The sequence below is a fragment of the Taudactylus pleione genome, unplaced genomic scaffold (assembly GCF_031769625.1).
Source record: "Taudactylus pleione unplaced genomic scaffold, aTauple2 ptg000130l, whole genome shotgun sequence".
Lineage (NCBI taxonomy): Eukaryota > Metazoa > Chordata > Amphibia > Anura > Myobatrachidae > Taudactylus > Taudactylus pleione.
This window is the reverse complement of record NW_028284532.1, coordinates 1,740,825-1,763,916: the sequence shown is the minus strand read 5'-3', so window position 1 is coordinate 1,763,916 and position 23,092 is coordinate 1,740,825. Positions and strand designations below refer to the sequence as shown.

The 23,092-nt window shown below is 45.2% G+C and overlaps 1 protein-coding gene across 3 annotated transcripts in view; it reads left to right on the top strand.

Annotated features, from left to right (window-relative positions):
• SUOX (sulfite oxidase) overlaps window positions 1-22,644 on the top strand; it is a 54,941-nt gene extending 32,297 nt beyond the window's left edge. For 2 of the 3 annotated variants that reach the window (XM_088473138.1, XM_088473139.1), the window contains 2 exons: window positions 7,098-7,272; window positions 20,285-22,644. In XM_088473138.1, the coding sequence (XP_088329264.1) occupies window positions 7,098-7,272; window positions 20,285-21,739 (1,630 nt within the window). In that variant the 3' untranslated portion in view covers window positions 21,740-22,644. The remainder of the gene's footprint in view (window positions 1-7,097; window positions 7,273-20,284) is intronic. The other variant, XM_088473140.1, reaches the window with a different exon arrangement.
• Window positions 22,645-23,092: the final 448 nt, after the last annotated feature.

The window sequence follows — 23,092 nt, the reverse complement described above, 5'->3', positions numbered from 1 at the left end:
TAACCTCCGCCCCCAAGTGCCTAACCGTAACCTGTGCCCCCAAGTGCCTAACGCAGCCCCCCCCTTTCCCGCTGCCTAAACCTAGCCCTCCCGGGGAGGTGCCTAACTCTAAGTCGCCCACGGGAGCCCATAACCTAAAACCGCGGGTGTCCTCGCCCAGCTTGCCTTCGATAGAGATGACAGGCTCCCGGCGTAGGTAAAATGACAGGCGTTGGGATTTCGACGCCTATCATTAGACCCTTGCCGGGATTAGACAGTCGGGATGCCGAAAGTCGGCATTTAGACCGTCTGCATCCCGACTGCATACCCAGCCGGGGTGGGGCGTGCTGGATGCAGATGCTCACAGTAGAGAACAGTTCTGTCCTAACAGTGCTGGGGGGACAAGATAATAGTGAGGCTGTGTCTGGAAGTCTGCCAGCCGGTGAGAGCTGAGGGGGGATGGGGCAGATAGACACACGCATAAGAGATTATATAATAGACACATAGGGCCTTATTCGGGTCTGATATTAAATTGGTAGTAAAGCAAATAACTTCACTTGAACAGACCATGTTGTAATGAAAACATTTTTAATTTGTTTGCATGCAGGGGGAATACTGGCTGCCTTTGCATGTAGTTCACAAATGCTGAACAGCTTTATTTTTACACTGCAATTTAGATTTGAGTTTGGACACACCCCTCCCAAATGTAAATTTCTCTGCACATTTTATATCTGCCCCACCCGCAGTGCAGCATGGTCTTACCAAGGTGCACAGTCATTTGCTCTTTTTTGCATTACTCTCAACTCAGAATCAGGCCCATAATATGATGAATAATAAATTGTGTGTTAAAAACAATGCAGATTTCATTGCCAATCTTCTGCAGCATAATGTTTATTGTCCGGAATCTATGTAGGAAAATATTAAAGGAGAGCTGCCATATGAAGCAGTGGCGTCACTATGGGGGTGCAGGCCACACCCTGGTGTCACCCGGAGGAGGTGACACCAAATGCCGGCTTCTCTTCAGTGACAGGAGCCAGGTGCTGTAGTGTGACATTATCCTACAGCACTCTTCTCCTGTCACAGAGGAGGAGCCGACAGTGCAGCAGGCACTAGCCTCCTGGGACAGCCCAGCATCTCCCGGGATGCTGGGACAGCCCCCCCCCTCCCCCCCGGAGTGATGCAATCGGGCTTTCCCGACAGGCCATGCCCCCTCATGTTAGGTCACTCCCCTTTTTCGGCCACAAGGGGGGGGTTGTGGATTGCACATCGGGTGTCACCAGACTCTGTGATGCCTCTGATATGATGTTCCCTATCGTCACTTTTGGAATGTGCTATTGTGATCCCTGAAACTGGGGCCACCTGTTAGTCTTGCTGCTTTTATACTCAAAATATATTTGAGAAGCTTCCAACTCTTTCTAATGACGCCTAGACTACTTCTCTCCCCCATCAGCTTTCTTTTTTCTGTCCGTGCTACCTACTTATTGTTGGAGATCTCACACTGTCATTTACCTATTGATGTAATGGTTAGCATTACTGCACTGACTCTCACCACGGCCCTAACTGTGTGGAGCTTGTATGTTCTCCCCATACTTGTGTGGGTTTCTCCGGTGTCTTCCCACCAGTGGCGTAACTAGGGTCTTCGGAGCCCACACACACAATTATATCTTGCGCGCGACAACTATGGGCATGGTCACCTACCAGAAGGGGTGTGGCTACTGAAAATGGGGCATACCAACATGACACGACACCCATTTTTTGGGCACATTCCTTTACATTCCATATGCACCTTACCTCTGCGGTGGTTTCTCACAGTGTGGAACCTCTGAAGAAATGTATCCTCCCTGGGACGACGGCGTCTTCAGTCGGTATTCACTATTCATGTAGGTCACATCGTCCGGAAGATGCCTGTTTGTGTGGTAATAATAACAGTCATCATCCTACAACAGCGGTTCAACCAGACTCGTGCCTCCGGTGTAACTTCATTTCCCCTGTGTCTCTCGGCCACACCATCATCTCCCTCCCTGCGTCGTCTCTCAGCCACGCCATAGCCTCCCCTGTGTGTGAACTCTCAGCACACAGTCACCACCCCCATGCGTCGTCTCTCAGTCAGGCGATCAGCTCACCCCCTGCGTCGTCTCTAAGTCACACCATCATCTTCCCCCCCGTGTTGTCTCTCCGCACTGACACACACACACACACACACACACTGACAAATATATACACACACTGACTGTGTGTGTGTAATATAAATACATATATATTATACACACACACACTCACATATATTAAAATAAATAAATATATATATAATATATATATATATAAAACCAAAACCAACCTGCGCTATATAAAAAAAACCGCTCCTTTCAGTAAGTCCTCTGTTAGTAGGACCAACACATAAATACAAAACAATTACTTCAAGGACGCTTCAACACACTTAATAATACGGACATTCCTTATATTCTTCATAAATAACAATCCCTTCAGGGCTTATAGGTTCCAGTTACTTCTGTTTTGTGGCTGTAGATAACAACTTTCGTGCTCGCTTTTCAGAGCTGATCGGAGAGTTCATATGATAAAACTTGTTTTAACGTCCTTCTTGAGGTTCTATAAGATACCCTCATACCAGAAAAGCGTCCTTTTCTGCCTTAGGGCTATCTCTAGAGAGATAGCTATCGTGGAGAGATAGCCCTAAGGCAGACAAGGACGCTGATCGCCACGAGCCGGGTAGTGAATTTAGGACACACCACGCGATCATATTACTTTGTTTATTTCCGTTACTATGGTGATATTAGCCGGACATATAGCTATGAGCGATCACATGAGCTCTGTTTAACCAATTATGAGAGAACTACAAAAACGAAAGGGAAGCAGGGATTGATTTGTCAATTACTCTATTATATCCATTTTAGTACAGAAAGATTATAAATAGATAAGCGCTTTACTAGTAGAACTGTTTTGCTATTTAATTTGGGGAATTGGGTTTATTAGAACCATATTTAAAAGAGGTTGTTTTATATACATCCACAAAACAGAAGTAACTGGAACCTATAAGCCCTGAAGGGATTGTTATTTATGAAGAATATAAGGACTGTTCGTATTATTAAGTGTGTTGAAGCGCCCTTGAAGTAATTGTTTTTATATATATATATATATATATATATATATATATATATAAAAATCTAATATGCTCGCTGACATATACACACTGACATACACATACTGACATATATTCACACTGACACATATACACACATACTGACATATACACATACAGTACATACTGACACATACACACTGACATATATTCACCACCCACCCCACGCATGAAAAATGAACACACACCAACCTCCCTCCCTCCCCACCTCCATTACCCACCTGCTGTCAGCGGAAAATCACTCGTCACTGTACCCGGAGTCAGACGGCAGCTCAAGTCTCAGGCAGGTCAGGAAACAGGATAGAGCTCTCGGCAACAAGACTGCCTGTGAGGGGCTGCGCACTTCCGCTGCAGCTCCCCCTAGAGGCAGCCCAATTAGCACCAGGCTAGCAGGCACAGCACACTTGCCTGCTCGTTCAGGACACCTGGTAGCGGAGGGGAGGGTGGACGTGCGGGTACAATGCCCTGCCGGCGCCCTCTCTGCTGGGCTTGCCACGGTTCCCAGGGCACAAGCCCCGCTCGACACCCCCAACCCCTCCCCACCCTCCCCTAGTTACGCCACTGCTTCCCACACTCCAATAATATAATCGTAGGTTAAATGGCTCCCGACAAAGAAAGTGTGTGTAAATGTGGTGGGTTGGGTACGGGACGCCGGCGCTCAGAATCCCGACGCCGGCATCCTGACTGGGTTAGGATACCGACACCTGCAGATAAGTATCCTAACTGTCCCCCTCCCCTTAACCTAACTCTCCCCGCAGCCTAAACCTAACCTTCTCTATCCGCAGCCTATCATTGGTGTCTGCATTCTGAGTGCCAGCATTCCGACAGCCAGGATATAAAGTACATCCCAATGTGGTAGGGAACATAGATTGTAAGCTCCACTGGGATAGGGGCTAATGTGAATTGCCAAATATTTTCTGTAAACCATTGCGGAATGTGTGGTAATAATAATGCATAGATACAAGGCTGCCATTGAAAATTGTGGGGCCCAGAACTGACAAAATAGGCAGGGCACTGGGTGGCTGCAGCGCGCTGGTAGGAGTGGCCCCCGCCTGGGCCTGTCACTGTCTGTCAGCAGCCGGTAACTCTCTTATTATTGTGCATTGGCACCGTGGGCCAGGGGATAGTAATGGGCGGGCAGTCCCGGCGGTGGCCAAACCCCCCTTCCCTCCTTTTTCATGATGTCAGCCCTGTATAGAAGCAGCATTTTCTTCCTCATTAAGGTCATGGACATTCTGGTGCCTGTCAGGTGTTCTATTTTGTTTTCCTTTTTTTGGGACATTTGATGGGCTAGAATCAGGTCAGTCTATGGTGCAATGGACACTTGCAGAGACTTCACATGTGCATAGTTCAGCTCCTCATCCAGTCAGCCTGCAGAGACCTGTACATGTGGCACTTCAAATAGAGAACATTTTGATAAGTTATTGTGTAATACACATTGGGCTGTATTCAATTGTTTTAGTGCACCCGATCTCCTGTCTAAAGTGAGAGGAGATCGCGTGGCGCTATTCAATTGATGCCTGTTATCGTGCTGATCGCGCCCATAGAGGTCAGGTTTAAACGCATAAAACTGCTACCACCGACCAGTGCTGGGCGCGATAATGAAAAGTGCCGTTTTGGCGCCCGAACAGGTCACTTTTCGCCCATTTCAGATCGTAGGGTGCAAGCTGAAATGGTGCGCCAGCAGCTCATTGTGCCCGACAGGAGCAACAATTTGAATAGCTCCTGTAGGGGGCGAAACAATTGACTTCCGCCTGTTGATGTTCTATCATCACATAACCTATTCATGTAGTCACTGTACACCACGCCCATTTAACTCCAAACAAAAGGGCCACATATGGGCTTTTAAACTTTACTGTAGTCCTATTCTAATTTCCCTATCGCTCATAAGGACTTATCCCTCTTATCGGCTTCTGTTTTCTACATTATCCATAGTTAACTACTTTTATGACTTTTATCTTATCGTGGTGTTTGCAGCTGATATATTCTGTTCAGTGCTATGCTCCTGTGTTCATGTTCATGTTAAGTCTTTACTTAGGTATGCAGTTTTGGTTTGTTTTTCTTTGGTCAAACCATATTTGAAGTTTAAATATATTAATCCAACCACCATTAATTATGGATATAATTAGTGTACACACCTAAATGATGTGAATGCATTAATATCCAAATAATAAGAAAGAATGAAACTGTCTAGCTTTCCTTATACTTTATATCAATATTCTTAATTATGATTTGTAAATTTCACTCTTACATTTAAATACAGTCAGGTGCATAAATATTGGGACATTGATAGAATTTTCATATTTTGGCCTCTATTCACCACCACAATGGCTTTGAAATGAAACAAACAAGATGTGCTTTAACTGCAGACTTTCAGATTTAATTTGAGGGTAATTACATCCAAATTGGGTGAACGGTGTAGGAATTACAACGGTTTCTATATGTGCCTCCCACTTTTTAAGGGGCCAAAAGTAATGGGACTATCAACTCAAAAGCTATTTCATGGACAGGTGTGGGCTATTCCCTCGTTATTTCATGATCAATTAAGCAGGTAATAGGTCTGGAGTTGATTCTAGGTGTGACATTTGCATTTGGAATCAGTTGCTGTCAACTCTCAATATGAGATCCAAAGAGCTGTCACTATCAGTGAAGCAAGCCATCATTAGGCTGAAAAATCAAAACAAACCCATCAGAGAGATAGCAAAAACATTAGGTGTGGTCAAATCAACTGTTTGGAACATTCTTAAAAAGAAAGAATGCACCGGAGAGCTCAGCAACACCAAAAGACCCGGAAGACCACGGAAAACAACTGTGGTGGATGACAGAAGAATTATTTCCCTGGTGAAGAAAAACCCCTTCACAACAGTTGGCCAAATCAAGAACACTCTCCAGGAGGTAGGTGTATGTGTGTCAAAGTCAACAATCAAGAGAAGACTTTCCAAGAGTGAATATAGAGGGTTCACCACAAGATGTAAACAATTGGTGAGCCACAAAAACAGGAAGACCAGATTAGAGTTTGCCAAACAACATCTAAAAAAGCCATTACAGTTCTGGAACAACATCCTATGGACAGATGAGACAAATATCAACTTGTACCAGAGTGATTGGAAGAGAAGAGTAGGGAGAAGGAAAGGAACTGCTCATGATCCAAAACATACCACCTCATCAGTGAAGCATGGTGGTGGTAGTATCATGGCGTGGGCATGTATGGCTGCCAATCAAACTGATTCCCTTGTATTGATGATGTGACTGCTGACAAAGGCAGCAGAATGAATTCTGAAGTGTTTTGGGCAATATTATATGCTCATATTCAGTCAAATGCTTCAGAAATCATTGGACGACGCTTTACACTGCAGATGGACAATGACCCGAAGCATACTGCAAAAGCAACCAAAGAGTTTTTTAAGGCTAAAAAGTGGAATGTTATGCAATGGCCAAGTCAATCCCCTGACCTGAATCCAATTGAGCATGCATTTCACTTGATGAAGACAAAACTGAAGGGAAAATGCCCCAAGAACAAGCAGGAACTGAAGACCTTTGCAGTAGAGGCCTGGCAGAGCATCACTAGGGATGAAACCCAGCGTCTGGTGATGTCTATGCGTTCCAGACTTCGGGCTGTAATTGCCTGCAAAGGATTTGCAACAAAGTATTAAAAAGTGAAAGTTAGATTTAGGATTGTTTAGTTTGTCCCATTACTTTTGGCCCCTTAAAAAGTGGGAGGCACGTATAGAAACCGTTGTAATTCCTACACCGTTCACCTGATTTGGATGTAATTACCCTCAAATTAAATCTGAAAGTCTGCAGTTAAAGCACATCATGTTTGTTTCATTTCAAAGCCATTGTGGTGGTGAATAGAGGCCAAAATATGAAAATTCTGTCAATGTCCCAATATTTATGCACCTGACTGTATATAAACTTTTTTTATAAGGATCATGAATTTTTTATGTGTCTTGTTACATAGGCTGCAGCGACCGATGTTTCTATGGGTGCGAATCTGTACACCTTACACCACGTCCTGCCGGAATCATAGTACTGAGGCAAGGTCCAGTACAAACCGCTGGAAATGGGGTATCTCCACGGCTGGGGCTCTGTTGGGATTAGGTTCTTTCTTGATTTATGAGACCCAGAGGAGAAAGGTAAGCACTTTCTGAATGGAACCTGAATATCTACAGATATGTCCTCATACACTATTGCCGCAGGCCCACCAAACAGGCCTTCTCTGTGCGCCAGGTTCCGTGCGACTTGACTTGCACCAAACGTCTTTTTTGCTCAAATTTGCGTCTTAGGGCTGGATTCAGTCAGAGGTGAAAAGCCACGATCGACTAAAAGCGTTCGCCGATACGATGTTTTCGCCACAGTCCCGCGTATTGCCCTATTCAATTTCAGGACGTTTTCGTAAGTGCGAAAAGTCCATAGGCAAAAACAGGCGTAAAAGTTTCTCCACCCAGAGACAGGAGAAAAGTTGTGCAAAATCACTATTTTGGGCTAAAAATATGGGGACTTGGTCCAGAACCCTTTGGACACCCACCTAATGACTGACTAGGCCAAAAAAACACAAATCTCAATTCCTCCTAAAAATAAAAAATAAAAAAATGTAATTTTTGGGGTGAAAATGTAAAAAGTGGTTGAAAATGGGTATAAAGTACTGGGTCTGATATTTTGGGGGGCTGTATGAATGGGACAGGTGTTTTTAGGATTGCAGGAGGCTGCAGCAGGTGTATTAAGTTTTTTTTGAAAAGGCACTTTAGAGATCCAAAGATATACTAGTACCCATTTAAATGTACCCCCCAATTTAACAATTATTTTCACAAAATAAATTGTTTTACAGCCATTTTTCCACACTTATACAAATATGCATATAACAGTCCTTTGACTCAATTTAAGAACCCTAAATACTTTTATTAGGGCTAGTAATACACTTCTATATTGATTTCCATGGTCAGTTCGGCTTTTTATGGGGTATAGACTGATTTCGCCATCCGCTACTTTTCGCCTCTAATTGAATTCCACCCTATATTAGAATGCGATGCAACAAAAGTGCTTCACGAGACTGCACTGATTAATTTGATATTGCAACACTTATGTCTGTGTGAGTCTCAATCTGTAAATGCAGTGTTGCGACTTTATCACGCGATGTTCCATTGTACAGATTCCCAGTCAGTCGCACAGAGATATACAAGTGTCGCATATCAAATTAATCAGTGCAGTCTCGTGAATCTGTTTTGTCGCATTGCGAAAATGATGCTGCTCCGCTCGGTGCAGGTCATTCGCACCAGGCATCCAGCTATGAGGACACATCTGTATGTCGTACTGCAAATTCTTAAAATGATTACATTTGTGAACAATCGAGTGCATGGGTCTTGTCTATTTGTATTAATATAAAGTGTGTGTGCATGAAAGTGTTATCTTTTGTTATGCCAGTTTGTATTCGTATATTCACATCTGTGTAAATATAACTTAAAGCCACGTTGCACAGTCCTCAGTAATTGTCACATAATCACATCCTATTGCACCAAAGACAGAATCATGGTAACTGGAGCGTTCGGGCATGCACCGATCACATTGGGGGGGCTAATCAATTCACCACGCAGTTTGGTCAGACTTAAGGATTTCTTCTCGCACCCCCCTGGGTGCCAGTCGCGCCGCTGTTTTACTGCTTAGCGCGGTGATGACAGCCATGTGGCTGGCACTTTAGTCAGAGAATGCCAGTTCTTGCCTCGACTAATCACTCCGGTTAAGTCGCAAGATCCGGCGTTGTCAGTCTTAGGGCCGTATTCAATTAGCGTCGGAAACGGAAGGGTGGCTAATTGAATATGGCCCTTAACCACTTGCCGACTAAGCAAACAGCGTTGTGAATTGAGTAGCTCTGGGAGCTCCCTCCCGGAGCTATTCAGCATCGCGCTGAATTGAATCGCCCCCATTGATGCTGGAAATGAAAAATCTAAATTGTGTACTGTACACTGTAAATGTGAATACTATCTTGTAGCAGAGACACTGTCCAAACCCATACAGTTGTACTCCTAACTGTGTATCATTTGGACACTGCCAATGACTGTACCTTTTTGATTCTATGCTTTTAATTGATCACTAATAAAACTAATTACTGAAATCACATGCTGCTGGACTGGATCATATCGTTTGGCACCATATTGAGAGTGAAACGTCTACTGCTGGAAATCCTATTCCCGCACTGAATATCACCATAAGTGGTGAGTGCTTATTCAGTCTTTCTGCTGACACATTATGACACTAAAAAGAAGGGTTTTTTTTTGTTTTTTACCCGCACAAAATTGATTACTGCTCCCATATTATAATTTGGTTGCTATAATTTACAATTTTTGTGGGAGGTGCACCCTAGAATAGATATCATGCACAAAACTAGAAAAGAAAGTATTCTACAGTGGGGCACTCATTTAGGCAGTGTATCATACAATATAACCTTTATTACATCTATTTAAAAGTGAATTATAAAACTGATATTGTGGTGTACAACAAACGTATATTGTCTGTTAAAAAAAAAGGAACACCCCAATTATGGGGTATTATTCCGCAGCCTTTCCAGTGTATGCCTAGAGCTAGGCTGCAGCAGGTTTTAGTGATGATGATGTTGTTGTTGTTGTTTTATAGAGCGGCACAAGTGCTCTGCAGCGCCGTACAGAGAGCAAAACAATAAGACCATACAAGGAAAAACAGTGCAGTACAAATAGCACTACAAATCTCCACACAGCCACTGATGCAATGTGTGCGTTTCAAAAGTACAGCGGCAGCTGAAACCTTTAGCTGTTGGCATGGGCGCAAATGACAGATAATTGGGGTCCAGGGGCAGAGAGACAAAGGAGGATATGTAGCAGGTGTGCAAGAGAAGTAGTGGAGGAGGGCCCTGCTCATGGAGCTTACAGTTTAGAGCAGGGGTGGGCAATAAGCGGCCCTCCAGCTGTTGTTGAACTACAAATCCCAGCATTTTGTGCAAAAGTTTTAGCATGGCCAAATAGCAAAACTGTTGCAGGGCATGCTGGGATGTGTAGTTCTACAACATCTGGGGGGGGCACTTATTGCCCACCCCTAGTCTAGAGGGAAGGGGAAGACAAACAGAAAACAGGTATATTACCACCTTTAATTAAGTGATTACTTCTTTAAACCCTCTGACTGACTTAAGGGCCTGATTCAGAACCGCTCGCGAGCGCTGAGCGCTCGCAAGCGGGTCGATGTTGGCCAAGTGCGCATGCGCACGAGGGAGCTCGGTCGTGCGCATGCGTGAGACCCGCATAGCGACGGGCAAGCCGTCGCTATGGGTCTCTCTACAAAGGGGGCGTGCTGTCGATGTTGAGTGACAGCATGCCCCCTTTGGTGGGCGTGCCGGGGGTGTTGCTGCCCAGACGGAGGCGTTCCCATGGGAACGCCTACCGTCTGGTGCCGGCCCCACTGACATCACAAGTGATGTCCGTGGGAGTGCTTTTGGCTCTGATAGAGCCAAAAGCACTCCAGGGCTTGCGGCAGACGAGACCCTACCACAAAGGTCTCGTCGCCAGCCCGATGGTCTTGACCATCACGACCATCTCTTTGGCCGCTCGCTATAGCTGTAGGTGGTCACCCACAGCTATGCGAGCAGCCAGGAGGCCGCTCTAAAAAAAGAGAGGGAGGGCACTGATTCAGAGCAAGCGCTCTGAAAGAGCGTCCGGCTCTGAATCAGGCCCTAAGTCTCCTCTGCTTGTGACTCTCGAATGTATCCAATGCAGTAACCAGGGGCGTATCTATAATGGGTCCAGGGGGGCGCACACCCTGCACCCATAGGTAATTATACTTACCTCTCCGCCGATTCCCAAAGTGCTGCTCCGCAGCGCTGGACCGGTGCTGTAGAGCAGCAAACTCTCATGTGCAGAAAAGATGTCCCAGGGAAAGAAGGCGCAGGCGCCATTTTCCCGGAGACCTGCGCATACGCTGTAGATTCTGACATGAAGCCAGAATCTACAGCGCTCAGTGTCGCTGAGCCGCAGTCCGAGAGGAGGGGGCCCAAACGGAGGCTGCACATGGGCCCCTCCTCTCTTAAATGCCCCTGGCAGTAACCAGTTTATGATTTACTATGTAACAATGTTTGTCTTTTATGTCAGTAGATTATACCAAATGAATCATTCCTGTAAACCACAAAGCAACATGTGGCCATTCATGTGTGGGGTTGCTTCTCTGCCAAGGGAGTGGGATCACTCACACTCTTGTCTAAGAACACAGCCATGAATAAAGAATGGTACCAAAACATCTTCCAAGAGCAACTTCTCCCAACCATCCAAGAACAGTTTGGTGATGAACAATGCCTTTTCCAGCATGTTGGAGCACCTTGCAATAAGGCAAAAGTGATAACTAAGTGGCTTGGTGAACAAAACATCGACATTTTGGGTCCATGGTCAGGAAACTCCCCAGACCTTAATCCCATTGAGAACTTGTGGTCAATCCTCAAGAGGTGGGTGGACAAACAAAAACCCACAAATTCTGACAAACTCCAAGCATTGATTAGACAAGAATGGGCGCCCATCAGTTAGTATGTGGCCCAAAAGATGATTGACAGCATGCCAGGGTGAATTGCAGAGGTCTTGAAAGAGAAGGGTCAACACTGCAAATATTGACTATTTGCATAAACTTAATGCAATTGTCAATAAAAGCCTTTGACACTTTTGAAATGCTTGTAATTTGACTTCAGTATACCATAGTAACATCTGACAAAAAAGTCTAAAAGCACTGAAGCAGCAAACTATGTGAAAACCAGTACAGTGTCATTCTCAAAACTTGTGGCCATGGCTGTATAGTCCGCCCAGTACCTCAACCTGGCAGTCTCGTTGAGTACTTTTTTTCTTCTCAAGGTTCAAACACAAGATCACCTTCCGCCCGGGAGTTCAAAATCGTAAAGCAGATTCTGTCATGTGCTTGGCCTACTTAAGAGGATGCTAATCGCCAAGAATCTTGTCCTCTTCTCAATCCGCTTTCTTTTGCCAACACTCAGGTAAGCGTTCCTGCTAGGCTGTTTTAGCGGGGAGCCGCACCCTTCCCGATTTCAAAAGGGCAGAATGTGCCCTGCCCTTTCGGCGGCGCCCGGAAAAACACCCCCACATGCGGACCACAGAGTCCCGCAGGTGGGAAAAATAGCGGTGTAACGATTACCGCTGGTGAATACATGCTGTGCACACATCCTCATACGTGAGATTTTTCGTCTCCATGGTCTCCCAAAGCAAAACTCCTCAGACCAAGGTGTACAGTTTATGGCCAGGTTCTAGAGAGCGTTGTGTTCTGCAATACAAGTCCAATTAAAACTCTCTACAGCATATTTTCCCCCAAACTAATGGGCAAACTGAGAGGGTAAACCAAGATCCCGACCTTTTTATATGCTTGTATTTATCTTCCTTCCAGGACAATTGGGTGGATCTACTGCATTTGGCAGAGTTTGCCCACAACTCCAGGTACCATACCGCTACCAACACAACTCTGTTCTTCAGTCTTTGAAAGTTTGGGACACGAGGATGGACACTAATAATTACTCTCCTTTGGATGATCCTGTGGCTGTCAATACTCTTCAGTCCTTCACCAAGGTTTGGTATTATGATCACGCCTCCCTTAAGAAGGCCTCTTCTAATTATATGAAATTTGCAAATTGGAAATGTCGAGCTGTACTTCCCTTAAAATTTGGAGACAGTGTTTGGCTTTCTACCCGGAATCTTCGACTCTGTCCTTTTTCCAATTTCTTGTGGCCCTACAAATTGGAGCTTCCACCTCACTTGCGGATTCCTAACTTGTTCCATATATCTCTTCTTCGACCATTGGCTCTAAATTGATTCCAGTCTTCAACACCGAAGCCCCTAAAACAAAAACTAGCAGAGGAGTGGAGTTTGAGATGATCGATCAAATCCTAGATTCCCGTCATCGTTTGTCATTTGCAATAACTCCTTGACTAGAAGGGCCTGAATTGATTCTATGGATGTTCATGCTCTGCAGCTTGTAAAAGTTTTTCACAAGAAAAATCCGTCCAAACCCAAAGGCTGTCTGGAGGCCACCCTCAGAGGGGGTACTGTCAAAAATCGTCCTTTCCATCGGCATTGTGCTGCTCTGTCCTGGCGGGGGTCCTCACCTCAAGGCTCCCAGAGTATACTGCTAACGGGTTCTTGGCGTGATGGTGGTGGTCTCAGGGGCCTGGAACTCCACAGGTGTTCCCGCCAGCTCTGGAACTTGGTGCTGCCATGTCCTTCCCAGCCAGCTAAATGTCTTACTGTCTGGCTCCCAGCGTGGTAGTGGCTTCAGGGGCCCGGTGTTCCCGCCGGCTCTGGACACTGGCCGCCGCCATGTTGGTTCCGGCCAGGGTATAAAGATCCTCCACCAACAGCACTCTGTGCCTGAGCTTCGTCGCTGTTAGACGTCCAAGGATCCAGCTCCCCGGCTTGTTAGCTATAGAGTTCTTAGGCTACAGTCTCTTCATAGAACTGATATCCTCCTTTTTGCACATCTCCACATTTCAACTGAGTAGCACCACCACCTTGATTTTTTAATGTGAACGTCACACTTTACTCAGTATCAAAGTGGTTACAGCCCATAATACCTCTTGTTTTTCATTTCAACCTAACATAGTTCCATCTATAGTCGGTGCGGTAACACACTTACCCCCCTGTTACCCAATTTATAAAGTATGTATGAGATCAGCCCAGAAATGTTAAGAGCTAATTGTGTAAAAAAAACAGAACTAAGGAGAAACTTTTCCTATAACACAGGCGAGTGCTGAAGAAGTTAATTGCTTTGACCTTTGTGGTTTACAGGAATGATTAATGTGCCATAATATAGTGACATGAACAGTCACTAAAGAGAAACATTATTGCATAGTAAATCATAAAACTGTTATTGCATTGGACACATTCGAGAGCCACAAGCAGAGAAGACTGTTAATTCAGTCATACAGGGTTTTAAGAGGTAAAATATATATGTGTGTGTATATATGTATGTATATATATATATATATATATATATATATATATATATATATTTTCTCATACATGCAACCAGTGCATCTGGAAAGTATTCACAGCGCTTCACTTTTTTTTTCCACATTTTGTTATATTGTAGCCTTATTCCAAAATGGAATAAATTAAGTTTTGTCCTCGAAATTGTACACCCAATACCCCGTAATGACAACGTGTAAAGTTTTGGTTGGTTTGTTTTTTTTTTTTAGATTTTTGCAAATTTAATTAAATAAAAAAACCTAAGACATCACATGTACGTAAGTATTCACAGCCTTTGTTCAATACTTTGTTGATGCACCTTTGGCAGCAATTACAGCCTTAAGTCTTTTTGAATATGATGCCACAAGCTTGGCACACCTATCTTTGGGCAGTTTCACCCATTCCTCTCTGCAGCACCTCTCAAGCTCCATCAGGTTGGATGGGAAGCGTCGGTGCAGAGACCTTTTCAGATCTCTCCTCTCTAGAGATGTTCAATCGAATTAAAGTCTGGGCTCTGGCTGGGCCACTCAAGGACTTTCACAGAGTTGTCCTGAAGCCACTCCTTTGATATCTTGCCGGTGTGCTTAGGGTCATTGTCCTGCTGAAAGATGAACCGTCGACCCAGTCTGAGGTCAAGAGCGCAAGATGTCTCTGTACATTGCTGTATTCATCTTTCCCTCTATCCTGACTAGTCTCCTAGTTCCTGCCGCTGAAAAACATCCTCACAGCATGATGCTGCCACCCCCATGCTTCACCGTAGGGATGGCATTCATGCCAAAGAGTTCAATCTCTGTTTTATCAGACCAGAGAATTTTATTTCTCATGGTCAGAGTCCTTTAGGTGCATTTTGGCAAACTCCAGGCTGCCATGTGCTTTTTACTAAGGAGCGGCTTCTGTCTGGCTATTCTACCATACAGGCCTGATTGGTGGATTGCTGCAGAGATGGTTCTCCTCTGTCCACAGAGGAATGCTGAAGCTCTGACAGAGTGACCATCGGGTTCTTGGTCACCTCTTTGACTAGAGGCCTTCTCCCCCGATCGCTCAGTTTAGACGGCCGGCCAACTCTAGGAAGAGTCCTGGTGGTTCCGAACTTCTTCCGTTTACGGATGATGGCGGCCACTGTGCTCATTGGGACCTTCAAAGCAGCAGATCTTTTTCTGTACCTGTGGCCGGAGGCCGGCCCCACGTGTATAATGGCAGCCGTGGCACTGAAGGGGTTAACCCCCGTGCTGTGGCGTCATTTTTAAAAGTACAAACGGCGCCAGATCCCCATTGTAATTGTGTACTCTACGCTAGGCACTGAATGTTAAGTGTGCTTTTAGTGTTTTATATGCCACGGCCTGGACCTGCGGGAGTGTGGGTAGAGTGTGGCTGCACGCTGGGAGACTGGGAGAGCCAGCTCCCACTGCAACCAGCGCTGAAACAGTTAGTCACAGGACACAGTGTAAAAGCACACTGCACGTGGTTTATAATAAATTGTATTAAAGTATATATTTATTGCTGTAATGCACTGCAGCTGATCTGCAATGCATTAGTGCATGAAGCAGAGTATATTTAATATGCTATGCACTTATAGGAATATGGTTCAAGAGTATATTAGAGTAATGGGGATTGTCCTCCTGACATAGGAAGTGATATGTTAATTATCCTGACCTATGATAGTGGTCAAACCCTTTGTGTAACAAAGCATTCTGTGGGAAGGTGTGAAGAGAGTCAAATGGCCAAATCGTCCTTTGATATGTCCCTGAGACTGTCTCTTGTGTGTCTGCACTTCTGGCGAAAAAGTGTTTTTGTTTTTCCTGATTTCCTGAATATTGCAAGAAGACGAAAGCAAATACTATTGCTGGTTATTCTACATTGATATGTTGTCACTGTGGGCTCTATTTATCAACATTATTTTTACTAAAATAATGTGAAAAAGGGTGTTTTCACACCCTTTTCACATTATTTTAGTATCACCTATAGTTATTACAGGGCAATTGGAGTAGAATTCGTAAAATTCTACTCCAAGCCCTAAGTATCACTTATTTTTAGTAAAGCAGATCGCATTTCCCATAACTGTAATGGGAAATATGATCTGACCATAGTTACTAAAAATAAATGTGACAAAAATACCTGGGAAAGCCCTGTGATAATAACGCCACCTGGAGGTGGCGTTATCCAGGGTCCCCCTGGTTACAGGCCTCCTGCCCTGCTCTAACGGGGAGAGCAGAGCCGGGAGTCGGTCCCTGTAATCAGCTGTGTGGTCTAAACAGACCGCAAGCTGATTACTGTAAAAAAAAAATTTACTTACCTGACTCCAGGGACCGGTGATCGGGCCTCCGGTGATGACTCCCCTCCGGTCAGCTGGTCTCCCACAGTGCACTGCTGCCCGGTCATCAGGTGATCGGGTCCCAGTGCAGTATGGGAGATCACTTGACCGGAGGAATGTAGAACATCACCGGAGGCCTGCAGCATGCAGGTAAGTGTAAGTAAGGGAGAGGGGGGTCGCGGGGGGGTGGGGAGGTTCGCGGGGGCGGAGCTTAGCGCCGGGGGGGGCGGGGCTTAGTGCCGGAGGGGGGTAGCAGCGGCGACCGGTCGGCGCATGCGCGGGCACTTAATCACAGTATTTTTTGCGAAAATACCGTGATAAGGCTCCGAAGGGGATTAGCAGAGACAGAGCTTTATCGCAAGCTCTGTCCCTGTAAGGGATTTGTAGTAAATCCCTGTGATATTGCCTGAATTCGCATTGCGAATTCACTCGGTAATATCACACTACAATCTGCATTACCAATGCGGATTGTAGTAAATAGAGCCCTAAGTGATAGATGTCTCAAAGGTTGAATGTCATTTACAATTTCCTGTGAAATGTTACATCAACATGTTAGGAGACAGCTATACTGTATGCTAAATCAGTTTATGCTTAGGAAGCAACTGCTTTTAGGTGGTAGATTAGAAAGGAGGAAATTGGGTGACTCCTTTTTGAAATGTAATATGTTGTTAAATTATATTATGTGAGGAATCGTGATTGGTTGAGTGGAACCCAGGGTGGATTTACACCCCTGTGATATTGGGTGTTAGAATGATCTAAAAAGAGGGCATGTGAGCCCTGTATGTTGTACAACCATGTAAATTCTTTGAGGAGAAGAATTGCTGACTTGATAAGACTCCTGTATGCTAAATGTACCCTTTCATTCGGAAGGTTGAGTCTTTTTTAAGACTTTGAGCAATAAACACCTTTTTGCCTTTACTTCAATTACATCCGAATCCAGCGACCAACAGAACTGCGCCAAACGCTATTCCGTTCTCCGGCTGTTCTGGGTAAGAGCTCCGTGTCTCCAAGTTCAAGCCCTCTGCCAAGCTACCGTGCAGACCTGGTCCATTGCGAGGGATCAGGAGGAATCAGCCGACGCCAATCAGGGGGTGTGGCTGCAGCTAATCAACGTAGAAGCTGTTCCAGGTGCCGAGGTAGGAGCCTGATTATACGTAGAAAGCGGTTCCAAGCGCCGCTGAAAGGAGCTTGGTGGCAGCTTCAGTAAATGCCCACAGCGCAGTGGGCGGAGTCAGTGACAGGCGGTCACTGACGGTGAGTGGGAGTCCGAAAGCGCTAACCCGTGACCAGGGCCGGCATAGACGAAAGGTGTCTGGTCACAGTACGATTCCCCAGATTTGTGCTTTGAGGCAATCCTGTCTCTGAGGTCTACAGACAATTCCTTGGACGTCATGCTTGGCTTGTGCTCTGACAAGCACTGTCAAGCCTGGAACCTTGTATAGACAGGTGTATGCCTTTCAAAATCCTGTCTAATTAACTGAATTTACCACAGGTGGACTCCAACTAAGCTGTAGGAACATCTCAAGGATGATCAGTGAAAACAGGATGCACCTGAGCTAAATTTTGAGCTTCATGGCAAAGGCTGTGAATACTTATGTACATGTGATTTCTTAGGTTTTTTTTTTGTTTTTTGTTTTATTTTATTACATTTGCAAAAATCTCAAACTTTTTACACTTCGTCTTTATGGGGTATTGTGTGTAGAATTGTGAGGACAAAAATGAAATTATTCCATTTTGGAATAAGGCTGTAACATAACAAAGTGGAAAGAGTGAAGCGCTGTGAATACTTTCCAGATGGTATGAGATATAGAAATATATAAGGCCGTCTGTCTAAATACCGACGCGGGTCGAAATCCCGAAGCCGAGATCTGGACAGACAGCTTCCTGAATGAAGGTTAGGGTAAGGCACCACCGGGGGGAGGTTAGGGTAAGGCACCCCTAAGGGAGGGTTAGGGTACTTTCCAGCCCCAGTCAGACTGCTTCCCGGCCGTCTGCATTGAGTCAGCGCTTAGCCGCGTGCGGGGGGGGGGGGGGGGTAGTTGGGTTAGGTTTATGGACCCCCCGGGGGACTTAGGGCTAGGCACCACCTCGGGAGGGTTAGGTTTAGGCACCCCTGGTGGAGGTTAGGGCTAGGCACCACCTTGGGAGGGTTAGGTTTAGGCACCCCTGGTGGAGGTTAGGGTTAGGCACCACCCCGGGAGGGTTAGGTATAGGGTGTGGGGGGGGTTGGGGTTAGGTTTAGGCCCCCCCGGGGGGGAGGTTAGGGTTAGGCACCACTATGGGAGTGTTAGGGTACTTACCAGCCCCAGTCGGGATTTTCAGCGTTCGGACTTGCGGCGTCAGGATTTTGTCAGACTGCTTCCCGGCCGTCGGCATTTCATACCCAGCCCTGCTATATATACCCCTACCTAAACACTGCCTCCTCAGGAATAAAACATGCTACATTGGCCTCCACAAGAATAAAACACACTACATTGACCTCCTCAGGAATAAAATCTACTACAGTACAAGTGCGCTGAGCTGACCACCGCAGCACACTTGCCAACAGCTCATGGCACACTGTGTCCGCTGTACAGTGGTTGAAAAACGCTGCACTAGACACTGCTAGACAAAAAAAAAAAAAAAATTGAGTGCCACAACCATCTAAAGATGGCGTTACCCACCAAGTCCAAGCCCAGGAATGTATCGCATTCCAGAGCTTGGTACATATGACAAATGCAGTGAAACCCCCAAAAATTGCATTTTTGGTGGTTTGACTGCATTTTTGCTCTTCGTACATCCAGCCCTAAAACTGTTAGTGGCTTTCCAATCCTCCCTTTATTAAACCTAGTTTGTTCAGGTTAGGTTGTAAACTTGTACTCTGGGGACAAAGATGTTTCAGAATTTGTTTTGCACTGTGATCAAGGTTTAGGGGCCTGTTTATCAATGAGTTTTATCATGCACAACGAGTGATAAAACTCGCTGCATATGATAATGGTGCTCCAGCCAATAAGCTCCTGTCATCTGTTTGAAAAATGACAGTTAGAAGCTAATTGACTTGAGCGGCATTTATCACATGCCACGAGTTTTATCACTCGTTGCGTATGATAAAACTTGTTGATAAATAGGCCTTTAACTGTGGCAGGCTTCACTCACCAGAGGTCTGGGCTTCGCTGACCATGTAGGCCATGCTTCTCGGCAGGAGGAATGTAGAGCTGGAGGAGCGCAATGTGCATGGTAGGAGAGGGACTGACTCTGCTAGCGCTGCTCAAAACATTCCCGTGTGCCACAGGTTGCCTACCCTTGACATAGACCTTTTATTGCAGCTGAGCAGGGCTTAGATAACTATTGCATTACCCCAAACACCACCACCCCATCAAAATAAAAAAGCCTGATATATAACTATTAAATAACCAGTAAAATATGCACAGGTTTATCTTCCTTACACAATGGAGTTACTAAGTATGATAAGTAGGAAATGCATGTTGCAGACTTCTCACCATTACTATGAAAGTAGCTTGGTGTAGGATCATTGAAGAACCAGTAAGCCTGTACTCTACAAATTTGTGTCAAATGTCATATACTCCACCAGCCCCTGTCTGCCCAGCTCAGGCTTGCACATATTGCTTAATGGGGTTCTATCCATCTGGCCAGCCCATAAAGGGGTTATTTGGATGGAATGTCTACACTAACACCTGTAACTTTATCATAGACTGACCTTGATGGTGAAACATGATTCTAATACTTTGCAGAATGTTGTATAGAAAAAGAGTTAATAGTAAATAAGCTATAAGTAACTTACTAATAGGATTTTACTAAAATTGAAATAAGTAGTTAGAAATATTTGGAATTGAAGTCATTATTCATTGCAGACTTTTTCTCTTAAAGGTTGCCCACGCAGATTCTGAGGAGCAGTCATCTATTATACCGATCTTCCCCCAATACACACGGGAGGATGTGAGGAAACACAAAAGTTTAGCTGACCGGGTGTGGGTGACCTATGCAGGAGAAGTGTTTGACATTACAGATTTTGTGGAATTGCATCCTGGAGGGGAAAGAATCCTGCTGGCTGCAGGGGGAGCTCTAGAACCTTTCTGGGCACTTTATGGTGTTCACAAGAGTGAACATGTTATGGAAATATTGCAAGAGTACAAGGTGGGAGTGCTTGATCCTGATGAGAAGGAGTTAAAGGACTTTTCTAATCCTTACGCTAATGATCCTTCTCGACACCCTATTCTAAAGGTCAATAGCCAAACACCTTTTAATGCTGAGCCACCCCCTGATATTCTGACTGAGAACTTTATCACTCCAAGTGAGCTGTTTTTCAAGAGGAACCACCTGCCAGTGCCAGACATCAACCCCGATGAATTCCAGTTAATCATAGAAGGACCGCATGGAGCATATCAGAGTAAACCATTGAAATTGTCCCTCAATGAACTGAAGATGAAGTTTCCCCGACATGAGATTACTGCCACCTTGCAGTGTGCTGGAAACCGACGCTCTGAGATAAATGCAGTGAAATTAGTAAAAGGACTAAACTGGGACATAGCAGCAATCAGTACAGCTCGCTGGGCAGGAGCACGTCTGAGGGATGTTTTGTTACATGCTGGATACACTGAAGACACCCCCAATGCTCATCATGTCCACTTTGAAGGATTAGATCAAGATCTAACAGGAACCAACTATGGAGCGTCCATCACCTTTAAGCGTGCAATGAGCAAAGAACAAGAAGTGCTGTTGGCTTATGAAATGAATGGAGAAGAGCTACCAAGAGACCATGGCTTTCCTCTACGGACTATTGTGCCAGGTGTGGTGGGTGCCCGCAATGTAAAGTGGCTGGGAAGAATAGTGGTGAGTGCACAAGAGAGTGCCAGCCACTGGCAACAGAATGATTACAAGGGTTTCAGCCCATCTGTGGATTGGGACACAGTAGATTTTTCCTCCTCTCCGGCCATACAGGAACTGCCTGTGCAATCTGCAATTACAGAGCCACGTCCTGGGCAGACGGTCAGCCCTGATCCTGATGGGAAAATTACTATCAAGGGCTACGCTTGGAGTGGAGGTGGGAGAGAGATTGTACGGGTGGATGTGTCCCTGGATGGAGGGAAGACCTGGAAGGTTGCAGAGCTAACTGGGGAGGGGCAAAATGATGGACAGGCATGGGCATGGAAATTGTGGAAATTAGAGGAAACTCTGCCTTTCGGGGACAAGGAACTGACAATCACTTGCAAAGCTGTAGATAGCAGCTACAATGTGCAGCCCGATAATGTGGCCCCAATATGGAACTTGCGTGGAGTATTGAGCAATGCATGGCACCATGTGCAAGTCACTGTGGATACATAAACCTGGATAAGATACATGGTTGACAGTAATTTCCTGTGCCCTTTCTATAGCAATGCAATAGCATTCCCTCCTTTCTGTCTAGTATATGGCTTATCAGTGCTGTAACCCGGCTTCTGAGTGCCCTGTGCTGGCTCTGCCCCCTGAGTGCATGATGTCGCGCAGAGGGGGTGGGGTTCCGGGCAGCTCTGCCACATTGGTACTGGCTGAGGGATGCTGTGCCAGGTACCCTGCTAGCCAGAAGCAAGGACTGTGGAGCAGTGACTGTGCTGTCCACAGAGCCCCGTGCGGTGGCACACCTCTAGTTATGGCCCTGTGGGTTTTTTTCATCTATATTTTTAAAGCATATAGAGGAGACCCTGGAAATCCTAACCTTAATTATAGTATTAACCCGTGATATATTCCTTAATTTAATGCAAGCAACAAAATACACCCCAAAATGTATTCTGCAACCTATAACAATTGCAGGGATACCAAGGTGTCCTTAGTGAATGGATCTAATGCGTGTAACATAGTAAAGGATGGATAGCCTCTTTTATTATCCTCTCTCATAGAGATTACTTTGCCTTTGTGCCCTGGAAGCGATTGACTATCTGCATGGACCCTTGATCAATGTCTGCGGGCCAGTTCCAACTTGGCATATGCTGCTAAATACAACCAAAACTAGCAGGGAGGTGTGACAGTAGATCTGTAGGGCCATTATTTCAGTTTTAGGGTTTAAAAGACCAAAACTAATTGGGGTGGGGGCAGAGTAACTAACTTCTCCCACTCAGTGCTATGCATATAATGAGACTTTAAAATGTAATGTATGTGTGAGTGTGTTTTATACATTTATTAGGCAGCTTGTATAGCTTATGTACCTGTGTGTTGAAAGGTTGATGAAATAAACATCCTAATCAATATATTTACTCCCTCTTGCCACTCATATTCTGTCCTTTTACAGTCGAATAGTATATCTTTTATATAATCACACTTTTGTATTGTTAAATGATTCAAATAACTCAAATGTATATATACAACTAGTCAAGTGTCGTTCCTGTCCCTTCCACAGCCAGTTTGTGTGTGTGATAAAGTTTGCAAATCAAGGATAAAATAATTATCCTGCGAGTGATGAGAAAAGGTTAACCGTGATTGGGCCAAGTGGCATGGTGGCCTTGTACTGTGGCTGGCATGACTACACACCGCATACCACCCAACTGTGCTAATTGCAGTGGGACAGCCCCAAATCACAGATTTTGAAAGGAGCGGTGCTTATATAAAATGGGCAGATTTTCATCCCAAAAGTGGTTTTTCTATTGGGAATTTAGGCTGAATTGGGGACAGGTCTTATAATATTCTGGTTCTCCATGTCTAAAC